This window comes from Dasypus novemcinctus, chromosome 19 (assembly GCF_030445035.2).
Source record: "Dasypus novemcinctus isolate mDasNov1 chromosome 19, mDasNov1.1.hap2, whole genome shotgun sequence".
Taxonomy (NCBI): Eukaryota; Metazoa; Chordata; class Mammalia; order Cingulata; family Dasypodidae; genus Dasypus; species Dasypus novemcinctus.
Window position 1 is genome coordinate 32,800,549 of NC_080691.1, and position 22,263 is coordinate 32,822,811.

A 22,263-nucleotide genomic window follows, 5' to 3' on the forward strand; every position below is an offset into this window, starting at 1 on the left:
GTCTGTTCTCTGTTTCCATTCGCTGTGTTCTTCTGTGTCCGCTTCTATCCTTATCAGCAGCACCAGGAATCTGTGTTTCTTTTTGTTGCATCATCTTGTTGTGTCAGCTCTCCATGTGTGTGGCACCAAGCCTGGGCAGGCTGCACTTTCTTTCACGCTGGGCGGCTCTCCTTATGGGGTGCACTCCTTGCACGTGGGGCTCCCCTACGCGGGGGACACCCCTGCGTGGCATGGCACTCCTTGCGCACATCAGCACTGCGCATGGGCCAGCTCCACACGGGTCAAGGAGGTTCGGGGTTTGAACCGCGGACCTCCCATGTGGTAGGCAAACACCCTATCCATTGAGCCAAGTCCGCTTCCTGGTATGCCGGCTTTCAACCTCTGGAGCTACACCAGTCCCCCAAGTGTCTACGTTTTTATTTGCTCTATCGGGAAACTCTAGCCTGGGTTTGAATCCAGCCCTACACTACGGGCAGTGGGACTGTGGCTGGGTTTTAGGAAGGGCGTGTGTTTAGCTTTAGTGGCTACTGTGAGCAAGTTTTTGAATTCCAACTGATGATAATGGCGGCACCTACCTTATAGGGCTGCTGCCAGATTGAATGTGATAATCCAGGTAAAGTATTTAGAACAGGTACATCAAAATTCACAAAACTTAAATCATTGCTAGGATGGCAGTGGGAAACATGAAGATATTAATAACTGTCTAACATTTGTGAACTTGTAAGCCGGCTCTGTGACCCTCAAGGAGATGCACAAAGTCATGCGATGTCAAAGTGTCACGTGACTATTGTTAAAAAAAAGCAAATGAACTAGCGTTAAAATAGACATCACACCATGCTTTTTTTTTCCCTTAAAAAAGAACCACGCCCTATTTTGTAAGTATTTTCTTATATCATCTTCACCTTTTTACTTGATGCTGTTGAAGGTAGGGCGTTTGAAAGTTGCATCACCTGGGGCTGGTTGGCGCCTCTCCCTGGGCCTCAGTCTCCCCATCAGTGCCTCCCCACCAGTGAGGCACCTGGTGATCTTTGGGCTCTGACAAGCCTCTTGGCAGACAAGAGCTCTGGAGTCCTGCCTTTTGCGTCTCTGGGATACGGGAGCCAAGAGCCACACATCCATAGCCTCAACAGGCGTTGCCTCGAGTCCTTCTTGGCCTCGATCGCCCGGCGTCCCGGAATTGTATCAGGCTGGCCGGCCGGCCCCGGGAGCCGTGTCCTGGGCCTCTGGCCTCCCCGCGGCGGCTGCCAGGCAGACCACCCCCGCTCTGGAGACCAGGCCCATGGGGGCCCCGGGAAGACCCTCCCTTCCCCCAGAGCGGCAGCAGAATACGCTCCAGCTGGCCCGGGAGACAGACCGCCCTGTGCCCGTTGCCCTCCAAGAACCCGCGCCCTCCCTTCCTTGGGATCAGCCAGGAAAGTCAGGCAACTTTTCCGGGACTAGAAGCCATTGGAGGCGAGGTCTCCAAGCCTGGCCGGGAGCCAGCCCCTGGGGGCCTGGCAGTGCCAAGCCCCGCCTTGTGTGCCCTGTCCGTAGTTCCAGACTTTGACCCTGAGTCCCAGTCCTGGCTGGCAGGCACCAGGCTGAGAACAGAACGCCCCAGAAGCAGGAGCCTCCCCACAGCAGCTGCCTCTGTCCTCGCTCAGCATACCAGGTGAGTGGCAGATGCACCTTTGAGCCGGGGGAGTGGGGGGCAGTGGGCCTCGATGTCCTTCCCATGTCACGTCGGATCCCGGGGCAGGTGACAGAGGAAAGGACAGGGGCAAACATCTAACAGAGAGATGAAGCTCTGGCCTTGGAGTCAGGCTGGGACGACAGCTGAGTGCATCACCTCTCCAAGTTCCAGGCTCCTCCTCTGCAACCTGGGTTCATGACGCGCCTCTCGAAGGGTTGATCTGAGTATTGCAAGAGATGGTGGAAGCAAAGTACTTAGCACGGAACTGGTCCCATAGCAAGTCCTCAAGAAATGACAGTTATTATTATTTGGGAGCAGGACTTGATCTATGAGTTCTCCAGCTTTTATAGAATCTGTTCCTTTTTAAAGATCAACCCCGAAAATAACTTCCTAAGAAGTACCCATATGGTACAATCTGGACGGGTCGATTACGTTGATCCAAAGAGCTCACCCGTGACTTTTAAAATTTTTTCGGAACAAGTATTTCGTGTTCTTTGCTATGCACATGTAGCAATCGAAGGCCTATGTCAGCTCAGATTCCTTTCGAAGGGGCAAGAGAGGTAAGCACGCAAACACAAAGTTGAATGACAACAGGAAGCATCAAGTGCCAACTTACTGCCGGCGGCCTGAATATTTTGTTGTGGAGGGAGGCAGAACACTCAGAGAGAAGCGGTCCAGGTCCCAGCTCCATCCTCGCTGCTGTGTACCCTGGGGAGAGGGACTTCTCCCCGCGCCTCGGCCCTGCCTCTGCAGAATACCGGTCCCTCCCTCCTAAGGCAGCTGAGAGGAAGAAGGAAGCCGGTGTCTGTGTCACGTTGACCCGTCTGGCAAGTGGCAGCTGGCCGCTTTTTCCCCTTCCTGCTCCACGCTTACCTAGACGTTAGGATAATGCACACATGTGCAGAGAGAGAAAGACAATCGTCCCAGGTGTCTGCATCCTCCTGGATACAAAGTCCAAGTGTGCTTGGCTGGGGCGAGGGCGTCAGGGAGGCGAACCGCGGTCGCGTTAAAGACATTGGCTAACGACAGGGAAACGGCTTACTCACGAATCAGGCTGTGTGCTGGCGTCAGGGTTCATTATCCAGATGCATGGCTGATTTTACCTGGGACGAGGCTCTCATCCACTGGCTGGCTCCTGCCTCTACCGAGAGCCTCGTGCATTCCTACTGCACTTGACTACACACATGCGTATGCACACACCCACACAGTCGCTCTAATCAAGACTGAGTTTGATTCATATAGTGCCCTTTTACTTTATTTTTTTAAAGATTTTTTAAAAATTTATTTCTCTCCCCTTCCCCCCCCCGGGTTGTCTGCTCTCTGTGTCCATTCGCTGTGTGTTCTTCTGTGTCTACTTATACTCTTGTTAGCGGCACCGGGAATCTGTGTCTTTTTGTTGTGTTATCTTGCTGCATCAGCTCTCCGTGTGTGCAGCACCACTCCTGGGCGGGCTGTGCTTTTTTCACACGGGGCGGCTCTCCTTGCAGGGCACACTCCTTGAGCGTGGGGCTCCCCTACGCAGGGGACACCCCTGCATAGCATAACACTCCTTGCGCACATCAGCACTGCGCATGGGCCAGCTCATCACATGGGTCAGGAGGCCCTGGGCTTGAACCCTGGACCTCCCAGGTGATAGGCAATGCTCTATCCATTGAGCCAAATCCGCTTCCCTATAGTGCCCTTTTAAAAAATGCTTTTTATTTTAAAAAATTTTTTATCCACCCCCCAAAATGTCTCCCCTGTCTGTCTGCTCATTGTTTTTGCTTGTAATTTTTTGCTCATTGTCTGCCCATTGTGTTTTGTTTTGTTTTGCTCACTGTCTGTTGTTTTTTCTTTCGGAGGCACCAGAAACTGAACCTGGGACGTCCCATGTGGGAGGTGGGCACTCAACTACTTGAGCCACATCTGCTCCCTGTTCTTTTCTATTGCTCGTTGTTTTGCTCACTGTCTGCTCATTGTTTTTTTTTTTTGGTCTTCTTTAGGAGGCACTGGGAACTGAACCTGGGACCTCCCTGTGGGAGGCGGGTGCTCAACTGCTTGATCCACATCTGCTCCCCTCCCACCAAGCCTTTTATGACAGCTGCACGACTGGCTGAGTTGCTCTCCTTCTCTGGGCCTCAGTTTCCCCTTCTGCATAATAATTATGTCTAGCTCATCCTTAAAGTTTCCCACACTGGCAAAGTTGAGTCCCGCACTGTACTTGTCACTGTCGTCCTCGTCAGCGGGTTCCGGAAGTTGCCACCACCCTGTGGGTCCTCCCTCATGCCCTTCTCTTGGGCACGTGCCACCCCTTCCTAACCAGATCCGTGGACATAGGACTAAGCCAGCCTTGTTTTCAAGGGCATGCCCCGTGATGGCCCTGCTTTGGCTGGAAGCTGCCTGCTCTCTGTCCCAAAGCCTCTTAAAGGATTTTTCAGAGCACTCTCTTTCTCACATCTCTCACATTTCTATTATATAAGCAGCTACCCCCCCTTCCTGCCCTCAATCCATTGCTGGTTTTCCTTAGCAAAGAGTGTAGAAAAAGCATGGGACCTGGAAAAGGCAGAGCTGGGTCCACATGCCACCCCTTCCCCCAACTGTCGTGACATCAAATAATTGACCTTGCTCGCAACCTCAGCCCCCTCATCGCTGCTATCACGTGGGGGCTCTCGAGCCCTTTACCTGTGTTTTCATCGAGCCTCTGCTATGTGCCAGGCATTATTCTAGGTCCTGGGGATAGAGTAGTGATAAAGCAAAAGTCCCTACCCTCCTGGAACTAATATTCTGGTGGGGAGACCATGAGGCAAGGAGTTTCATTAGCCCTGAAAATCTCACAGAAGAGAAAAGCTGCATCCTGGGAGCACCCTCAGTCCCAGGCAAGCTGGGGCAGGCACCCAGGGCAGCCAAGTTCAGCAGCATGCCCAGGGTCACACAGCCGGTGTGCGCAGTCTGGCTGTGAACCTGGGCGTGCCCGACTCTCAGCCTGGGCTGACACTGCCCCTGCCCATGCCGCGCTGCCTCCTGGAAGCATTACTGAGAATTTGAAAACTACGGGCAAGCCCTTCTACTCCTCTGTCTTCTTATTGGTAGGGTAAAAAGTGGTCAGCTCTCCAGAGACTTTATCTTGATCACTGCAGAGACAGTCTGATGTGGTGGCAGGATCAGAGAGGGGCCGTGACCCAGCCAAGGCCACACAGCAAGCCAGAAGTAAAAGCAGGCCCGACCCTCCCTTCCTCTTCTCACCTCTGTGCAATATGCATGATGTCCCGGCGGTTATTTTCAGGGTGCTGCGGGTGGAAGGGGCCTCCTTGTTACGGAGGGTGTGCCCTGTGCCAGGCACTGTTCCAGGATCTGTCCCCGAGGTTGCCATCGAAGCTTCGGGACAACCTCATGAGATCCAGGCTGGCCCTGTTTTGCAAGGAGGAGAGCGAGTCTCCCACGGCTAAGCCTGGGGGAGGAGGGAGCGGGAGGAGTCACGAGGGCCCGTGAGGGCTCCTGCCTCCCCAGCCAGGCCCGGGCCGGCGGCCGGAAGGAGACGCGCACCAGGCGGCAGGCCTTTGCGTTTGGTGGTTCTGCCCTCGCCTGGGCCGCCGAACCCGCCGGAATCCAGTCTTGTGAGCGGGAGCCGTGCTCCCCCTTTAGAAACTAGGCCATGTGGAGAACGCCCGGCCGTTCGGGGTCACCGGCCCAAGTTGCCAGGAGCCGAGGTCCGTGGGAGACGAGCTGGGAGTCAAGAGGGAAAGTTGGATTTGGCCCTTCCAGGCACAAGACGTCCTGTTGTTCCTCCTCGGCAGGAGCTGCAGGACATTTCCCTGCTGTGCTGGCCCAAGCGGCTTCAAGGTCAAAAGCTGGTGGGCCTTCTGAACTTGGAGAGACGGGGGGGACATGGCCAGCCCAGCCCCCAGAGGCAGGCTATGAAGGGGCGTGCTGGAAGATGCGAGTTCAGGCGCCAGATACCACGTCTGATGGGCCGCCAGCCTGGCACACAGTAGGTGTGCAATAAATGGGGGCTGGGTTTATGGGAATTGAAATTACGCCCTGGCAATGCCCCGTGTTGGCTGTGTGCCCTCAGGGAAGTCACCTCACCTCTCTGAGCCTCAGTTTCCTCATCTGTTAAGTGGGGCCAATAACACCAGCCCCTACCTTATGGGAATGTTGGGAGACTTAGATGAAATGATGCAGGTGAAGCACGAAGCACTGGGGCTGGCACACAGTAGGTGATCCATAAATGTCAGTAAGTCATTTAATTTTGCACCAGGCACTGGGTTAAGGTTTTTCCACATTCTATCTGAAGTATGAATTATTTTTTCCATTTTACAGAAGCAGAGGCTCCTAAGGTATCTTGACCAAGGTCAGTGGCCAGTAGAGGCCAGATCTGAGATCTGAGATTCGAAGCCAGTGTCCTAACCACCAGATTACCCAGCCCACAGCTCGCCAGGTTCCCTGCTAAGCCCTTTTGTATTCTCTCCTGGGGAGGGGATGTCCAGGCTGGGTCCCGGAGAAAGCTGCATCACTTACTTACCCGCTCTGTGACCTTGGCCATGGGGCTTGTCTTCTCTGTGCCTCAGTTTTCCCATTTGTGAAGTGGGACCATCCCTACCCCCCGGGGTGCGGTGAAGCTCGAGTGTTAAAAGGGTTTAGCGGCATCTGGCGCTTTCTAAGGGCTCACCAGACGGCGGCAGCGATGGGACGATGACGGAGACGGTGGCAACGTCGATGGCGGTGACGGCGGGTTACCTTGGTCCCTCTTCCCCGCAGGCCGGCGCCATGCGTGTGGTGGTGATCGGAGCGGGGGTCATCGGGCTGTCCACCGCCCTCTGCATCCACGAGCGCTACCACGCCATCCTGCAGCCCCTGGACGTGACGGTCTACGCGGACCGCTTCACCCCCTTCACCTGCACCGATGTGGCTGCCGGCCTGTGGCAGCCCTACCTCTCTGACCCCAAAGACCCCCAGGAGATGTGAGTGAGGGTCCCAGAGGGAGGCGAGGGGCTGGGGCTGCAGAGGGGCTGCTGTCCTCAGGGCTCCCGTCACCAAGAACAAGTCCCTGGCAGAGCTCTGGCCTGGCATGACAAAACGAATGTACTTAGAAATATTAAGCACCTACTATGTGCCGGGCACTGAGCTTTGTTTCCATTCTCCCTCAAAACTTTTGGCACCATCTGCATCCATAAATCCAGAAAACTCCTAAGTGGGTGGATTGATGCTCAGATGGATTGAAGCAGTGACACATGTCATTAGGATCGTTTAGAAACTGCCAGCTGCTTCAGTAAAGGCACAAGTCAATGAGTGACAGTTTACACAGAAGTTAAATTCTCACTCCCACTAATTCCAAATCCAGTGTTCCTGGTGAGTGCGTAGCGATTCGGGAGCCCAGGCCCCTTCCAGCTCGCAGCTCCGCTGTCCTCCTTTGGGATTTCCAAGGTCACCGTTCTCATGGCAGTGGCTTGAAGGGAACTTGTGGGGTCAAGCGTGGGAAGCCTTCCAAGGCCGTGGCTCGAGCACGGCCCCCCATCTGCAAGGAGGTCTAGGAAACATAGCTGAGCTGTGAACCCAGGGGGAAGAGAGGGAGGAGGTGGGGAGCAGCAAGTGGGCGGTGCCTGGAGTGAGCTTGAACCCCAAGGCCCGCAGGCCCCAAAGCCAGGTAAACCCTTCCTTGAAACTCACGAGCTACTCATTACACTCACACCCCCGAGCCAGAGGTGGGTTCCACAGGGCTGCGGTGGACTCTCCTAGGTTCTCCCCCTTCTCTATCTTATTCATGGAGAAACACGGGGAGACTTATAGGAAACTGGGCCTTTGTGGGCATGAACACGGCGGATCTCACGGCTTTGGACGTGTCCTCAGTGAGACGAGTCAAAGCCTCCTGATCACTGTCCCATGCAAGCCGACCCACTGAGCTTTCTTGCCCAGCTAGGGCTGGTAGGTGACCATGACTTTGGGTGTCCTCTTCTAGGGGTTGGATTCAGCAGACCTTTGACTATCTTCTGAGCCACATCCATTCTCCCGATGCTGACAAAATGGGCCTGGCCTTAGTCTCAGGCTACAACCTCTTCCGTAAAGCTGTTCCGGTAAGTGAGGCAGCCCTTGACCTTGAGGGGTAAGTGCTGGCGTGCTGAGCCTTGCTCATGGAATAAGGTTGGGGCGTCTGGAGATAACTGTAAACCCTGTAGACAACAGATTCCTGGGTTTGAAATAGGCTCACTTTCAATGTTGATTTTGCTTTTATTAAAAACGAGTTTTGTTTCAAATTGGCAGGGATCAAAGAATCTTTAGAAGAACGGGGGAAAATAACTTTTGATTGGTATGTAGTGGTGGACACCTGATGCTAAAGTCAAAAGGTTTTATGTGCCCCTGGAGGTCACAGGGCTTTTCAGCAAGATGGCAGAAAATGTTAATCATAGCCAAAGCACTTTTTTTGTTTTTTTTTGTTTTTTTGTGCCAGGCCCTGTCCTAATGACTTTTCAGCTAATGATCCATTTAATTCTCACAATAACCAAGAAGTTCTATCATTACCTTCATTACATAGGAGAGAAAATGGAGGCTCAGAGACACCGAGGAACTTGTCCAAGTCACACAGCTATGAAGTAGCAGAGCTGGGATGTGAACTCAGGCAGTCTGTGACCACATGGTGCCCAATGTGTTAAGAAGAATGACATGGCCTTGGGGTCTCCTCAGCTGCCTGGAGAGGGTGGCCTAGCTCAGTGCCCAGAGGCCCCTGCCAGCTTTCCATGGTTTATTCAATATTTAGCAGGTGTGAGACACTGTGCTAACAGCTTTATCCATATTATCTCCATTACCCTTCCCAACAATTGTTAACTCTATGATCCAGGCAAGAAAACAGAGTCTCAGAGAATTCCATTATTTGTTCAAATTGGTAAATGGTGAAGCCGAGGTCTCTACACGGTTGAATGACCCTACACTCTGCTGTTTCCCATTCTTACAACTTCGTGACTCTCACTGTCACCTTCCCCCTCCCCCCATATCCGACCTTCACTCTGTCACTCACCCTCACTCTTGCTCTTACCCTTAGTGTAGTATAGTGGTGAAGAACATGGACTCTGGAGCTAAACTGTGTGGGTTCAAATCTCAGCTCCACCATTTACTGCATGTAACCTTAGACAAGTTAACCTCTCTAAGCCTCAATTTGCCTAAGGGTAAAATGGTGATAAGGATAGGGTCTACATGAATGGGTTGTTTGTGAAGATCAAATGGATGGATATAAGTAAAATGCCTGGAGCAGTACCTGACACATAGTAAGCACTATGTAAGTTTTAAAAAATTATTGTTATTGGGAAGCAGATGTGGCTCAACCGGTTGGGCTCCCATCTACCATATGGGAAGCCCTGGGTTCGCTTCCCGGGGCCTCCTTGTGAAGGCAAGCTGGCCCGCACCCGTGAAGAGCTGACAGTCCGCACCCGTGGAGACTGATGGCCTGTGCCCGTGGAGAGCTGGCACAGCAAGATGACGCAACAAAGGGAGACCAACAGACACAGAAGAGCACCCAGCGAGTGGACACAGAGAGCAGACAGCAAGCAAGCGTCAAGGCGGGGAATAAATAAATAAAATAAGTGTTTAACAAAATTATCATTATTGACTTCCACCATCTTCTTTTCTCTGTAGGACCCTTTTTGGAAGGACAAAGTTCTGGGATTCCGGAAGCTGGTCCCCAGAGAGCTAGCCATGTTCCCTGGTTACAGGTGAGGTTTTCATCATGGGCAGAGGGGCTGGGAACCACAATTCCAACCCATTTGTACAGAGGGCAGCAGGGAATGGAGGCACCCAATGTCCCATCCCATCCCTGGCTGAGAGTCCCTAGCACCCGTGATGTCCTTCAGAGAGGCCATCCACTCAAACTGGGAGTGAATGGGCTGGGAAGGGATTTGGTACAACAGAATCTAGAGTCTGAAGACACCTAAAACTCATCAAATGATAATTTTAATAGTTGCTGTTTTAATCATTCTCTTCTATGAACAAGCCCTGCAACATCCATACAACTCTCCTATTTGTAGATGAGGAAACTGAGCTTCAAAGAGGTTAAATGATTCCCAAAGCTCACACAGGCAAGGGGCCATGCTGGGATTCCAACCCAGTCTATGTGACTCTAGAACTCTGTTTTCCCTGCAGCCTGATGTCTCTCTGGTCTTCTCACCCACCCCATGCGTGGATCCCCTTTATGAATGTATGTCCAATCTCCATTTGCATGTCACAAAGTTAGGAATGGCTTTGTCTGCTAGAAAATGTTTCCTTGCTTTGAAATGAAAATTTAAACTTCCCCCTAGAACTTCCACAATGGTTCTGGCTCTAGGCACTGGGGGCTCCCAGAGCAAAACTAGTCCCACCTCCATCTGGCAGCCTTCAAATATAGCTCTGATTCTGCTACGTTATGCCCACCTTTTGTCTATTGTGACTCTAGCTATGGCTGGTTCAACACAACCCTGATCCTGGAGGGAAAGAGATACCTACAGTGGCTGACTAAAAGGTGAGTTTTTAAGCTTCGGCTTGAGGAAAGCACTTCCCAGGGACCCAGGTGGTTGTAGAAGATTGGTCTTAAGATTCCTCTCTGAATTCAACTGATCAACCCCAAAAGTTGACAAAAACCTGTAGGCCTGTAGGATCTATCCTTGGTTCTGAACACCGCAGTGCGCTAAGATCGTGTTTCCTGCATCTGGCTGGGCAAGAGAATCACCTTGGTAGCTTTTAACATGTGATGTTTATTAACAACTTCACTAAAATCCCTTAATATTTCTATAATAGTTTAATTGATTCTCTTGTTTACTAGTTAAAATTACATCATCTCCAAAACATAAGTTGTCTTTTATTTTTATTCCTAATTTTTTTCCTGTCTGACTGCTTTGGCCAGTTTCTCTAGAACAATATTAACTAATCCAAGTGATAGTGGATGCCTCTGTCTTGTTCCTGACTTTACTTTTTAAGATTTATCTATTTATTTATCCCCTCTCCCCCTGTTGTCTACTCTCTGTGTGTCCACTTCTGTGTGTTCTTCTGTGTCTTCTTGTATTCTCATTTGGTGGCTCCAGGAACCAATCCTGGGACCTTCCAAAGTAGGAGAGAGGTGATCATTCTCTTGCGCCCACCTCAGCTCCCTGATCTGCTGCGTCTCTTATTATCTCTCCTCTCTGTCTCTTTTTGTTGCATCTTCTTGCTGTGATACTGTCCATATGGGCCAGTACTCCCACGTGGGGCAGCCCTTCTGCACGGGGCAGTACTCCTGTGCAGGACAGTACTCTGCACAGGCCAGCACTCTGTGTGGGCCAGGTCACCACACGGGCCAGCTTGCCTTCACCAGGAGGCCCTGGGCATTGAACCCTCGACCTCCTGTATGATAGATGGGAGCCCAATTGCTTGAGCCACATCCGCTCCCCTTGTTCCTGACTTCAGTAGTAATCTTGTAGTGCTCCACATTAAGCCAACACTAGCCTGAGAGATAGATTTATATTCACATACGTTCATATTAAGGAAGATTCCATACATTTCCTATATATCACTTTCTTATAAAGCTTTTTAACAATCTGGAATGGATGGTGGTTTTACCAAATGACCTGGGGAAGTTTTAAAAAATATTGATTTTAGGACCCAGTGAAGCCTACTGAACCAGATCCTCTGGTGTGGGGCTCAGGAATTTAGACTTTAAGAATCTCCAGGAGGGACTGTATACCAGCCAGGTTTGGAACTGCTGTATGAAGGCATGGTTATCTGGGACACTTGGGACCTTGGGGATCTTATGACTCCTGTTTAGCCTCTTCCAGGGAGGAATGTTCCCAGTTTTTCCTTTCTATTTTGAGGAAATAACATGGATGTCCTGAGGTTATGCTTCAGTATTTGCATGGTTGATTTCCTGTCCCTTTAAATTCTACTATTTTTCCAAAAGGGACAGATAGTTTTCCTCTGGGATATTTAGAGAGGACCAGCCCATCTCCTCCTCATGCCCTGCTTCTGACAAATGGGCATTCCACCTTGGTCCAACCTGCGCTCCTCCACCCTGCATCTCATTCTCTTGGTAGGACATGGGAATGTGGCAGTATAGAAAGCATTGGGATCTAAGAGACCCAACCCCATTACTGACTTGTGATATGACCTCTCCCTGGCGACTCCTTCCCACCCCAATCTCCCTAACAAGGAACTTGGGCCATCTCAGGTTTCCCAGGGGGCATTTTGTGTACCACTAGTCCAGCAAGATGCTCATGAGCAGATTTGACCATGAAGCCATTTTCTCAAGGGGTATTTTAAAGATTTTTAAAAAAATTCCTCTCCCCTTCCCTGCCTCCTCCCCCCCCAGTTGTCTGCTTTCTGTGTCCATTCGCTGTGTGTTCTTCTGTGTCCACTTGGATTCTTGTCAGTGGCACCATGAATCTGTGTCTCTTTTTCTTGCGTCATCTTGTTGTGTCAGCTCTGTATGTGTGTGCGGCGCCATTCCTGGGCAGGCTGCACTTTGTTCGCGCTGAGCAGCTCTCCTTATGGGGTGCACTCCTTGCGCATGGGGCTCCCCTATGTGGGGGACACCCCTGCGTGGCAGGGCACTCCTTGCGCGCATCAGCACTGCGCATGGGCCAGCTCCACACGGGTCAAGGAGGCCCGGGGTTTGAACCCTGGACCTCCCATGTGGTAGGCGGATACTCTATTCATTGAGCCAAATCTGCTTCCCTCAAGGGGTATTTTAGGGTACTAGTGTCCACAGAAGCTTCTTTGGGAATTTGCTTCTCATGCCATCCTCTTGGAGGGAGAACACTGGGGCAGAGAAGTGGATACTTGATGATTTTGATGTGTCTGATCATCCCAGGTTAACTGAGAGGGGAGTGAAATTCTTCCAGCGGAAGGTAGAGTCTTTTGAGGAGGTAAGTGGCAGGGCTGGCAGGGGATAGAGCTGGGAGGGAGAGGAGGGGGGGTCTCTGCTTCCTGAAGCTGGGCTTGGGGTCCCCTTCTCAGGTTCCCAGAGTCCCCTTTAGGTCTGCCCCAGGATCTGGTCCTTTTCTCAATCCCAGGAGCACTCAGACATCCAGAGGCAAGAGGCCTTAGTGTTGATGGAGGGAGCAAAGAGACATTAGGTTTATAGCCAAGCCTCCGTGAGCTTTAAGGCTAGAATGAGATGGCTGCCTCTTCCCAGCTGATACTGGGAAGTTCTGGACACGCAGCTGCTTCCTACTCACATCTGGGCTGAGGTTTCCTCAAAGTCCAGGTGCTAAGCTGACTCGACTCTTCAAAGTAACAGCACCACGAGCGATACCAGGCGTGGCTCTGTACCTTTACTGTATTGTTTCACCCAGCCCCAGCACCTAGAATGATGCTTGTGCCCTGGAAGGCACTCAGCACATGTAACTACTGGTGTAAGAGAATAAGCACCTGCACTGCGAGCTGGGCGCTACCCGGTACCTGACGGGCACTAACTGGTACCTGACGGGCACTCGGGATCCACGGTTGATTCGGGAGAGCAGAGAGCCAACGGGTGAGAGAAATAGGGAGGGAAGGGGCAAGGGGTTCCCGGGTCCTCACCTCTCGCCCCCACTGCCTGCCCTTCGGTTGCTGCCAGGTGGCCAGAGGCGGTGCGGATGTGATCATCAACTGCTCCGGGGTGTGGGCCGGGACGCTGCAGCCGGACCCCTTGCTGCAGCCAGGCCGGGGGCAGATCATTAAGGTGAGTCTGTGGCGGGGGGGAGAGATCCCCAGCCTTCGTTGGCAGGAAGATTGTGGCTGCCTGCTTATTTCATCTACAGGCTGCCAAAATTGGGAACATCTACCCGAACCCGCCCCTTGGCCTCCCCCCACCCCCAACTTCGGAAGACTGACATGTTAAAGAAACAAGGATTGACACAACACACCGAAACGTTCCCTTTGGGGAGTCCTTCATTACAAAACATGTATATTATGTTTGTACATATGCAGGAGCTGCTTATGCCTATATTATAATAAAAATAGGAAACCTTTATGGAGTGTTTACCACGTGCCAGGCACAGGCCAAGCACTTTATGGTGTTAATTCATTTACTCCTTACCACACCCCTTTGCACTGGATACTATCATTATGACCATTGCCAGCTTACAGAGGAGGAAAGTGAGGCACAGAGGAGTTAAGTACCTTGTGTAAATTCACACAGGAGTAAGTAGTGGATGTGAGATTAGAACCCAGGCCCGTGGGCCCAAGAGCCCATGTGGGAAACCATCACTCCACGCCACCTTTCACTGGGTATGTGTGCACGTGTGTGGGTGTATGCCTGTTTGTGGGCATGGGTGTGTGCACATGCACATGAGTATATGTATGTGCATTCTAGGTATGCACGTGAGTGCTTATGTGTGTGTCAGAGGTGTGTGGTTTCCTGATGGAGGTAAGAGTGCATGTGTGCTTGCATGTGTGTGCTGGAGCTTTCCCGTGGACACGTGGGTGAGAATACATGATGCTTCAGAGACTCGGCATGTTTCTCAATAGGGAAGGCTCTTCCTGCAAGAGGCAAGCAGCCAGGTACAGACACGGGGACACGAGGCCTTAGGGGGGGTGAAGGAATCTGGCCTTGCCACTCTCGTTAGGACTTCTGGACACGAAGGAGAGGCGGGGCAGGGGGAGCCCACTGGCCCAACTGCCCTGACGTCACCTCTCTGTCCTGAATCAACAGGTTGATGCTCCTTGGATGAAACACTTCATTATCACCCATGACCCGGACAATGGCATCTACAAGACACCGTACATCATCCCAGGGTAAAACGCGGGCTGTCCTGGGGCAGAAGAAGGGGCACCTTCATGCCTTCTCTCTACCCGTTGCCCTCCACAGGCTCTTGCCCAGTCCCTTTGTTTTTTTCCTTCCCACGTTTTATGAGCGAGTTTGTGCCAGTAAAGCCCTGGGAAGGCAGGACTCGGCTTTGATCGGGCTCTACCTTGAATATGCCTTTGGATGACAGTAGTGGTGATATTGGAGACAGCGGTGGTAGAGGTGATGGCGGTGACACTAGAAGTGGTGTGACTGCAGTAATGGGAGTGGCGACTGAGTTTGGTGGTGATGACAATAACGGTAATAATAATAATGGTGGAGGTGATACCAGTGGAGAAGGTGGTGGTGTTGATGGAGTGCCAGTACTGCTGATTATGGAACTGTGGTGGTTGAGATGGTATTGCTACTGAGGGAGAAGACAATGCTGATGACGGTGGTGCTTGGGAGTGGGGATGGTGGTCGGTGGTGGTGGAGATGGCACTATCAGTGATGATGGTAATGATGTGGCAGGGATGACAATGTGAGTAGAACATTAGTGGTTGTGGTGGAAACACCGGGGTTGACGGGACGACATATTGATGGTGGTCGTCCTGCTGGTGGTAGAGGTGGTGGTTGGTGCTGACGGTGATGAACGTGGTGATTGTGGTGGTGATGACGGTGACAGCCAGGGTGGCGGTGTTGGTGGTAGTGGAGAGGGTGAGTGTGATGACGATCCTCATTCATCGTCAAGGCTTTGTTTGCCTTCATCCTTTTCCTTTTTTAAGATGGTTTTCTTTTCTTTTTGGCTTATTTTTTGTTTCCTGTTTGGTTTTTTTTTCCTTAAAATTTTTTTTTTTTTTGCCTGCCTTCATCCTTGATCCTCCCTTTTATCTAGAATCCAGGAAGTGACTCTTGGAGGGATCTTCCAGCTGGGGAACTGGAGTGAGACCAACAGTATCCAGGACCACAACACCATTTGGGAAGGCTGCTGCACCCTGGAGCCCACGCTGAGGGTGAGGAGGAGAGGGGGTCAGTGCCCAAACCAAGGTCCCGACAGCTTGTCGTGAGGATGCTTGAGGGTGGGAAGGTTCCACCACTGGGATAACTGGGCAAGCTAATTCCAGCCAGGGACTGTCGAAAGACCAGAATCTGAAGCCGCACAGGAGAATCACTGCTGTGGGCTGAGGAAATGCAGCTGGCCAAGGCTAAGAGTTGCTCTCTCCCGAAGTGACAACCTATAAACACCTTATTCTGGCTCCGCAAGGAGCAGATGTATTTGATGTGGAAATCTCTGTTTTCACTTTGCCTGCTGGTGATGGTGATGAGGGTAGGGGTGGGAGTGGTGGGTGGGATTGACAGTGATGAAAACATCGAGGACGGTGACAATGACGGTGCTGGGTTGACGACACCTGATATATTTTGGTGGCGGCTGATGGTGGTGGTAATTGCTGAAAGGAGTAGTTGATAGAATTGGTGGAAGGTGGCAGTGGTGATGGTGATGAGGTAACGGTGATTAATAAAGGTTACTGTGACGGTGATGTTGTTGCCCTGATAGTAATGAGATGCCAACAGCTAGCTCTCTCCCTAAAAATGACAGTAGCAACAAACAAACAAACAAAAAACCCAGAGATGAGCGGCTAACACTGTTCTTTCTAGGATGCAAAAATTATTAGTGACTGGACTGGCTTCCGGCCGGTACGCCCCCAGATCCGGCTGGAAAGAGAACAGCTCCGCCTTGGATCTACAAACACAGAGGTATGCTCTCCTGGCCAAGAAAGCAATGCCCTCCCTCCCGTCCCCCACTCCGAGGACGTCTTTGGCATTTCCAAGGAACAGTGGTGCCTGACTCAGGATTCTCACAGCTTCCCTAGCAGACAGGGGCGGTGGTGGCTATCCCTCCTCTGTAGGTGGAGACATTGAGGACGGTGATGGTAAAGGACTTGCTCAAGGCCCCATAGAGGGCAGTGCCTTAGTTGGCTAAAGGTTGTGATCTACTGGAAGGAAAGCGAGTACTTACTGAGCATCTACTTTGTGCTAAAGACGGCAGCAAGCCCATCACACAAATGACCTTCTCGAATCTCCTCTACAGCTCTTTGGGATAGGGCCCCATCTCCCCATGCTTCAGATGAGCCAACTGGGGCTCCAACAAGGAGTCATTTGCCCAAGTCGCACCACGGGTGAGGGGCAGGGCTGGAATGTAATGCTAACACTGGTCTCGCTGACTCCAAGGTCATTACCTGGACATCTATTTTGTGGTGGCTCCATCATCTCTCTGGGGTTCCCTCTCATGTCCCCCCTCATGGGTTAGGCCCGGGGCTTGGCAAAGCCATGGAAGTTGCCCCAGGTTGAAGGAACTGACCTGAGTAGGTGGGGGTTGGGTTGCCGGGAGGAAAGGTCCTGATTCCAGGCATAGGGTGTGTGTGTGCGTGTGTGTGTATAGAGGGTCAGTAATGGAGAGTCATGCGTGGAGTTTATTTTGGAGTTTTTATTTATTTTAAAGATTTATTTTATTTATTTCTCACCCCCCCCCCAATCTGCTCTCTGTGTCCATTCGCTGTGTGCTCTTCTTTGCATTATTCGGCAACACTGGGAAATTGTGTCTCTTTTTTGTTGCCTCATCTTGCTGTGTCAGCTCTCCTTGTGTGCAGCGCCACTCCTGGGCAAGCTGCGCTTTTTTCGTGCAGGGCGGCTCTCCTTGAGGGGCGCACTCCTTGCGCGTGGGGCACCCTTAACGCGGGGGGTGTCCCTGTGTGGCTTGGCACTCCTTGCGCATGGCGGTACTGCGCGTGGGCCAGCCCATCACACACGTCAGGAGGCCCTGGGGATTGAACCCTGGACCCTCCATGTGGCAGGCGGACGCTCTATCCGTTGAGCCACGTCCACTTCCCAGCACACGTGGAGTTTAACTCCCTGCTGATAGCTTTGACTTTGAAAAGGTCTCGGAAATCTTGCCCTTGTCCTCAGGAAGAATGACCACATTAGCCAGCACGCCCCCACATGCCCACTGCCCCTGCTGAGGTGGGGGCACGAGTCTGAAGGCCTTCAGAGTGGAATCAGCTGGGAACAAGGAAGGTGATTTGGGCATCTCTGAATACTGTGCTGTGGGGGACATCCCTGACCTCGGCTCTACATGTGACTCTGCTTTTCCTAGGCGGAGCATGTTAAAGCAGGCACCTCCCAAGCAGAAGAGAAGAGCAGAGGGTGCTGTCATCTGGCCCCCCCCCCCCACAGCCCCTCTGACTGCCATTCCTGGGGGCCCCACCATCTCTCCAGGGTGCACAGAGAAACCCAGGAGGCGCCTGGCTGTGCCCAGGACCCTCAGGAAGCTTCTGAGGCTCGAGGGCAGCAGCTTCCTCTCCCCCTCCCCACCGGCCGCCTTCTCCCTTGCCTTTTGCAGATCATCCACAACTACGGCCATGGGGGCCAAGGCCTCACCATCCACTGGGGCTGCGCCCTGGAGGCAGCCAAGCTCTTCGGGAAAATCCTGGAGGAAAAGAAGTTGTCCCGGCCGCCGCCGGCCCATCTCTGAAGGCTGCAGCGACCACCACCTCCCCTTCAGCGCTTCCTCGCCCCCCGCCCATCAGTCAGCGTGAACCTCTATAAGCTGCCGCTTACCCCCTACCCTGCCCCCAGCTCCTTTTGGCAAGAAGCGCGAGGCGAGAGGAAACCGCGAGGCCGACTCGCGGAGGGGAGTCCGGGCCCCCCTCTGACAGCCGAGGACTTGCCATCCTCTCCCGAAGGGACCGCACCCCAGTCGGGCCCGACATGATGAAGAACAAGTGGGGGCTCTTCTTCCCTGAGACCTCAGAAGGGAGGAGAGCTCAGAAAAGCAGAGGCAAGCTGCCCAGAGCTGCGGAACGCTGAGAACAGCCGAGGCCGAGTCACCTGATGCCAAGCCACGCCAACATAGCAAAGGTTCTGAAGAGTCCTGCAGCAAAGACCCCTAGCTAACATCGTTACCCCGTGCTCCTAAACTTGTCTGCTCGGGGCACCAGTGAGGCCACGGAACACACTGTAGGAGACGCTGGAACAGAGCGCGTTGTAGGAAGTTCTACGTAGAACTGGAGTGTGGAAGAGGCAGGCGAAGCGCTGAACTGCTGACATACGACGCCTCTTCAGGGTCCAGGAGTCCAGCTGGCATCAGCTGCTCACTGAGTGGCCCCGTGGGCACCACGGGAACCTTGACGAGGGGCCACTGGAGGGATAATCCCACGAGGAACCCCTTTGTAGAGAACTAAACCCAGCAAGCTCGTTCCTCATTCGTGAGGCACGATTTAACGTCTCTCTTGCCTGCTGGCTGGTACCCTCTGGGATGGCAAACAGAGCCCCAGATGTGTTAAAAGCCTTCAGTGAGCCCAGAAGGCACCTGACCATTTTCATCCCCAATTATCTGTCTCGATCCCTGAGGCTGGCTTTTCACCAGTCTGGGTTTCTGTGAAAGGCCAGCACTTAGAGGGTTCCCAACATCTTGGGCCAGTTGTGCCCACTGGGAAGAGATCTCCGTTGGCCCGTTCCATGCCATGCCACGCCACGCTATTTCAGAAAGCACCTGCCGTGATGCCGGCCGGTTCTAAGCGAAAACTGATGAGAGAGCCAAGATCTTAAAAGATAATCTCCTAACAATAACAATAATTACAATAATCATAATAGAAATTATTATCACTAGAATAGCTAACATTTCTTGCATTCTTACTGGGTCCCAGGCTTTGGGTTAAACTCTTGCACACATTACTCATTGAATCCTCACAAAAGCCCCCCCAAGGTAGCTGTTAGCTCAGTTTCACAGGTGAGGAGACCGAAGCTGAGAGCAACAGCGTGGAGGGGATAGAATGGAGATTCCGGGCCGGAAAGGCTATCGTTCCAGTGCCTCCTTTTTAACCACTGCACAACACTGACATCCAAAGTGGGGGGGGGGGAAATACAGTTTTGAAGGAATCCGTTGGGCCTCTTTCCCAACTTTCTTTGCAAACACTTTGAAAAGGCACATCTTTTCAAAAGCACATCTGGGCCACCCACAGGGGACACTCACCAGGCTCTGGGAAACGAGGGTGGAGGGTACTTCCTGGTCCTTGGAGTGGGACATAGTGTTTAGTTTTTGACCAAAATGATTTCTTTACCTTACCTAACAGTCCCCTACCTATCAAGTATCAGTCCCCTACCTACCTCATTGTCAACAGGAAGCCACTAAGGCTCAGTACACAGTGAACTCACAAAAACGTGTGGAGCGGAGAAAGTTCACTTTCAGATCGGCAGTGACCCTCCTGTTCTTTTGTCAGTGGTAAGAACCTCTTTGAAATGTGCCTTTATCTTGATTTTGCCCTAAAATTCAGAATCGAAGGGACACGGGGGAATTCTGCAATGCACACGGCTCTGTAGAAGGTTTCACAATGATTCAGCCCTTCGCTTCCCCTTCACCTAATACTCATCCTTGTAGGCGATCCACAGCCTTATTTTTGACAAATTCTTGTCGGCTTGGTGAATTTAGAAAAGACGATTTTCCCCAGTGAATTATCTTGGCACCTTTGTTGAAAAGCAATTGACCATAAATGTGCGGGATTATTTCTGGGCTATCCCATCGGTCTATATGTCTATCTTTGTGCCAGTACCACATTGTCTTGATTACTTTAGCTTTTCAGCAAGTTTTGGAAGCAGGAAGTGTGGGGCCTCCAACTTCCTTCTTTCTCCAGATTGATTTGGCTATTCTGGGTCCTTTGCATTTGCATTTCTATGTGAATTTTAAGATCAGCTTGCCAATTTCCTAAAAAAAAAGCCAGCTGGGATTTTGAAAGGGAATGTATTGAATCAATAGATCAGTTTGAGGAGTTTTGACATGTTAACACTATGAAGCCTTCCGATCTATCAACATGGACTAGCTCTCCATTTATTTAGCTCTTCACTAATTTCTTTCTGCAACATGTTACTGTTTTAATGTATGAGTCTTATACTCCTTTTGTTAAATTTATTCCAAAGGCTTTTATTCTTTTTGATGCTACTGTGAATGGAATTGTTTCCTTATTAATGAATCTAGAAAGCACTCTGTTCTCTGGCATGATGGGAGGAGGAGTATTTGAAGTGGTTCCTCAAATATTCTTCAATGATCATTTGTGATGTATACGGATGTTCAAATGTCAAAGAATCAGAATATCATAAAGTACCACCGGTCACCAAAACCTGGCTGAAACCATTGAATCTCTGAGGAGTCAGAAGGCGCTTTGGGATGCTCAGAGCCTTGGGGTGTCATCTGTGCATCTCCTACAGCATTCTTTACATCCATCCCTTAGTGGCCCTATGACACAGCATTGCACTGACCTGTTTATGCCTGTTCCCCCCCGCCACACTACACCGTGAATGCACGAAGATTTATTGCATCCTCGGTGTCAAATATCATGCCGGCACGTGAATATGCCCTGCATACTTATCATATGCCATGGCATGGCCCGTAACAAAGAGTTGCAATTAATAGACTTGAGTTTCCATATATGTTGCTGTGGGTTCCAGGCATCCCACTAATTGTCTGAGCCATCCTGCTCAGATACGCCACGTCTATACCTCTTGGCTCCAACCCTCCTTCACCCAATTGGACCAGGATGGAAACCAACACCAAAGTGGGTCCACCAGCGTCCTCTCCTGAGAAGTTGGAAGTGGGACCCTTAACTGCTGAGTCAAGTATATTTGCAGAGCTGAGTTCTAAGGTCATGGAGCCACAGTGAACCCAAGCCTTAGAGATGGCTGTGACACAGAAGCAGCCACGAGGAGGCAGAAGGAATCCAGTTTGCATAGAGGAGCAGAAACAGGATCCCAGATCCCAGAGAGGCCTCTGATCCCGGGGGCTCCCCAGTTTCCTGCTCCATTGCAGGAGGTCAGAGCTCTCTAATGTTTCAGAGGCTGCAAACCAGAAGTCCATCAGGCATACCTAGCCCTGCAGATGCAATTTTATTTGGCTCACACATCATTTAAATATTTTTGATCCAACATATGAAAACTGATTCAGATTTCTGTCTCGAAAATAAGAACGTGTGATTGCACTGGACCCACAGAGCAACAAAATCAACAGAAGCCAAGTAGTTGTCTCTATCTTTGGGCTGGCCTGTACTCCTCACTCTGTTGCTTTAACTTCTACCTCCTCAGTTCCACTCATGTATGCTCCCTCCAGGAAAGTATCTGCTGATCCCAGTCTTAATATTAAGCCTCTGCTTAATTTGAGTTGGCCTGAGTGGAATTTCTGTCCCTTGCAACTAAAATGTCTTTTAATAGAACTCTGGGACCTACATATACATGGCAAGTCTCCTTTCACCACTGCCTGTCCAACAATCTGGTGTGCTAAAAGAATCCCACTTTGGTGTGCCGGATATCCCTTGGTTCTATGGGAGGTCCCAGAGGAGTCAGTCCTAGGGGATGATTTTGATTGGTCTAAACCAGTCTTGCTAATTCCTTCTGCCAATGATTGTTCCAGGGTGGGCATGTGATATAGGTCTGACCAATGAGAATCAATGGCGAATCTGCTGGAGGACTTCCCTTTCCAAACCCCGAAAGCAGAAACTTGTGAAAGAAAACCTTTTGAGACAATTCTTTTTCCATTCTACCTCCTTTGAAAATAAGTGTGATGCTGGGCACTTTGGCAGCTAGGTTGAGGCCATGAGGTATCAAGTGTAGAGTCAAGGAACCAGTATACATTGGATGGCAGAGAAGAAAAACTGAAAGAGGCTGGGTCCTTGATGACATCACTGAGCTGCTGAACCTTCCCTGGAAAGCCTGACTCTGGGTTGGTTGTTAAATTAACAATAAATATTCTAATGTTTTAAGTCGCTATTGACTGGGTTTACTCCTCCTTGCAGCTCTAGGTATTCCCAGTCTTACCATTCAAGGCTTTTGTAGCTTAACATTATTCAAAGATAATTAACACCTACATTCATTT

The 22,263-nt window shown here is 51.2% G+C and overlaps 1 protein-coding gene across 2 annotated transcripts; it reads left to right on the forward strand.

The window, feature by feature from the left end:
* The first annotated feature begins 1,109 nt into the window (after nucleotides 1-1,109).
* Nucleotides 1,110-22,153, forward strand: DAO (D-amino acid oxidase). 2 transcript variants are annotated; one of them, XM_058281517.2, is made up of 11 exons: nucleotides 1,110-1,651; nucleotides 6,410-6,612; nucleotides 7,608-7,722; nucleotides 9,275-9,351; nucleotides 10,068-10,133; nucleotides 12,453-12,507; nucleotides 13,200-13,304; nucleotides 14,277-14,359; nucleotides 15,244-15,361; nucleotides 16,005-16,103; nucleotides 17,746-22,153. In XM_058281517.2, the coding sequence occupies exons 2-11, from the start codon at nucleotides 6,419-6,421 to the stop codon at nucleotides 17,875-17,877; spliced, it is 1,044 nt and encodes a 347-aa protein (XP_058137500.1). In that variant the 5' UTR covers nucleotides 1,110-1,651; nucleotides 6,410-6,418; the 3' UTR covers nucleotides 17,878-22,153. The 2 variants fall into 2 exon arrangements, with proteins under 2 accessions (XP_058137500.1, XP_058137501.1); XM_058281518.2 differs by lacking the exons at nucleotides 16,005-16,103; nucleotides 17,746-22,153 and adding an exon at nucleotides 15,473-15,636 and having other exon boundaries at nucleotides 1,554-1,651.
* The last annotated feature ends 110 nt before the right edge of the window (nucleotides 22,154-22,263 follow it).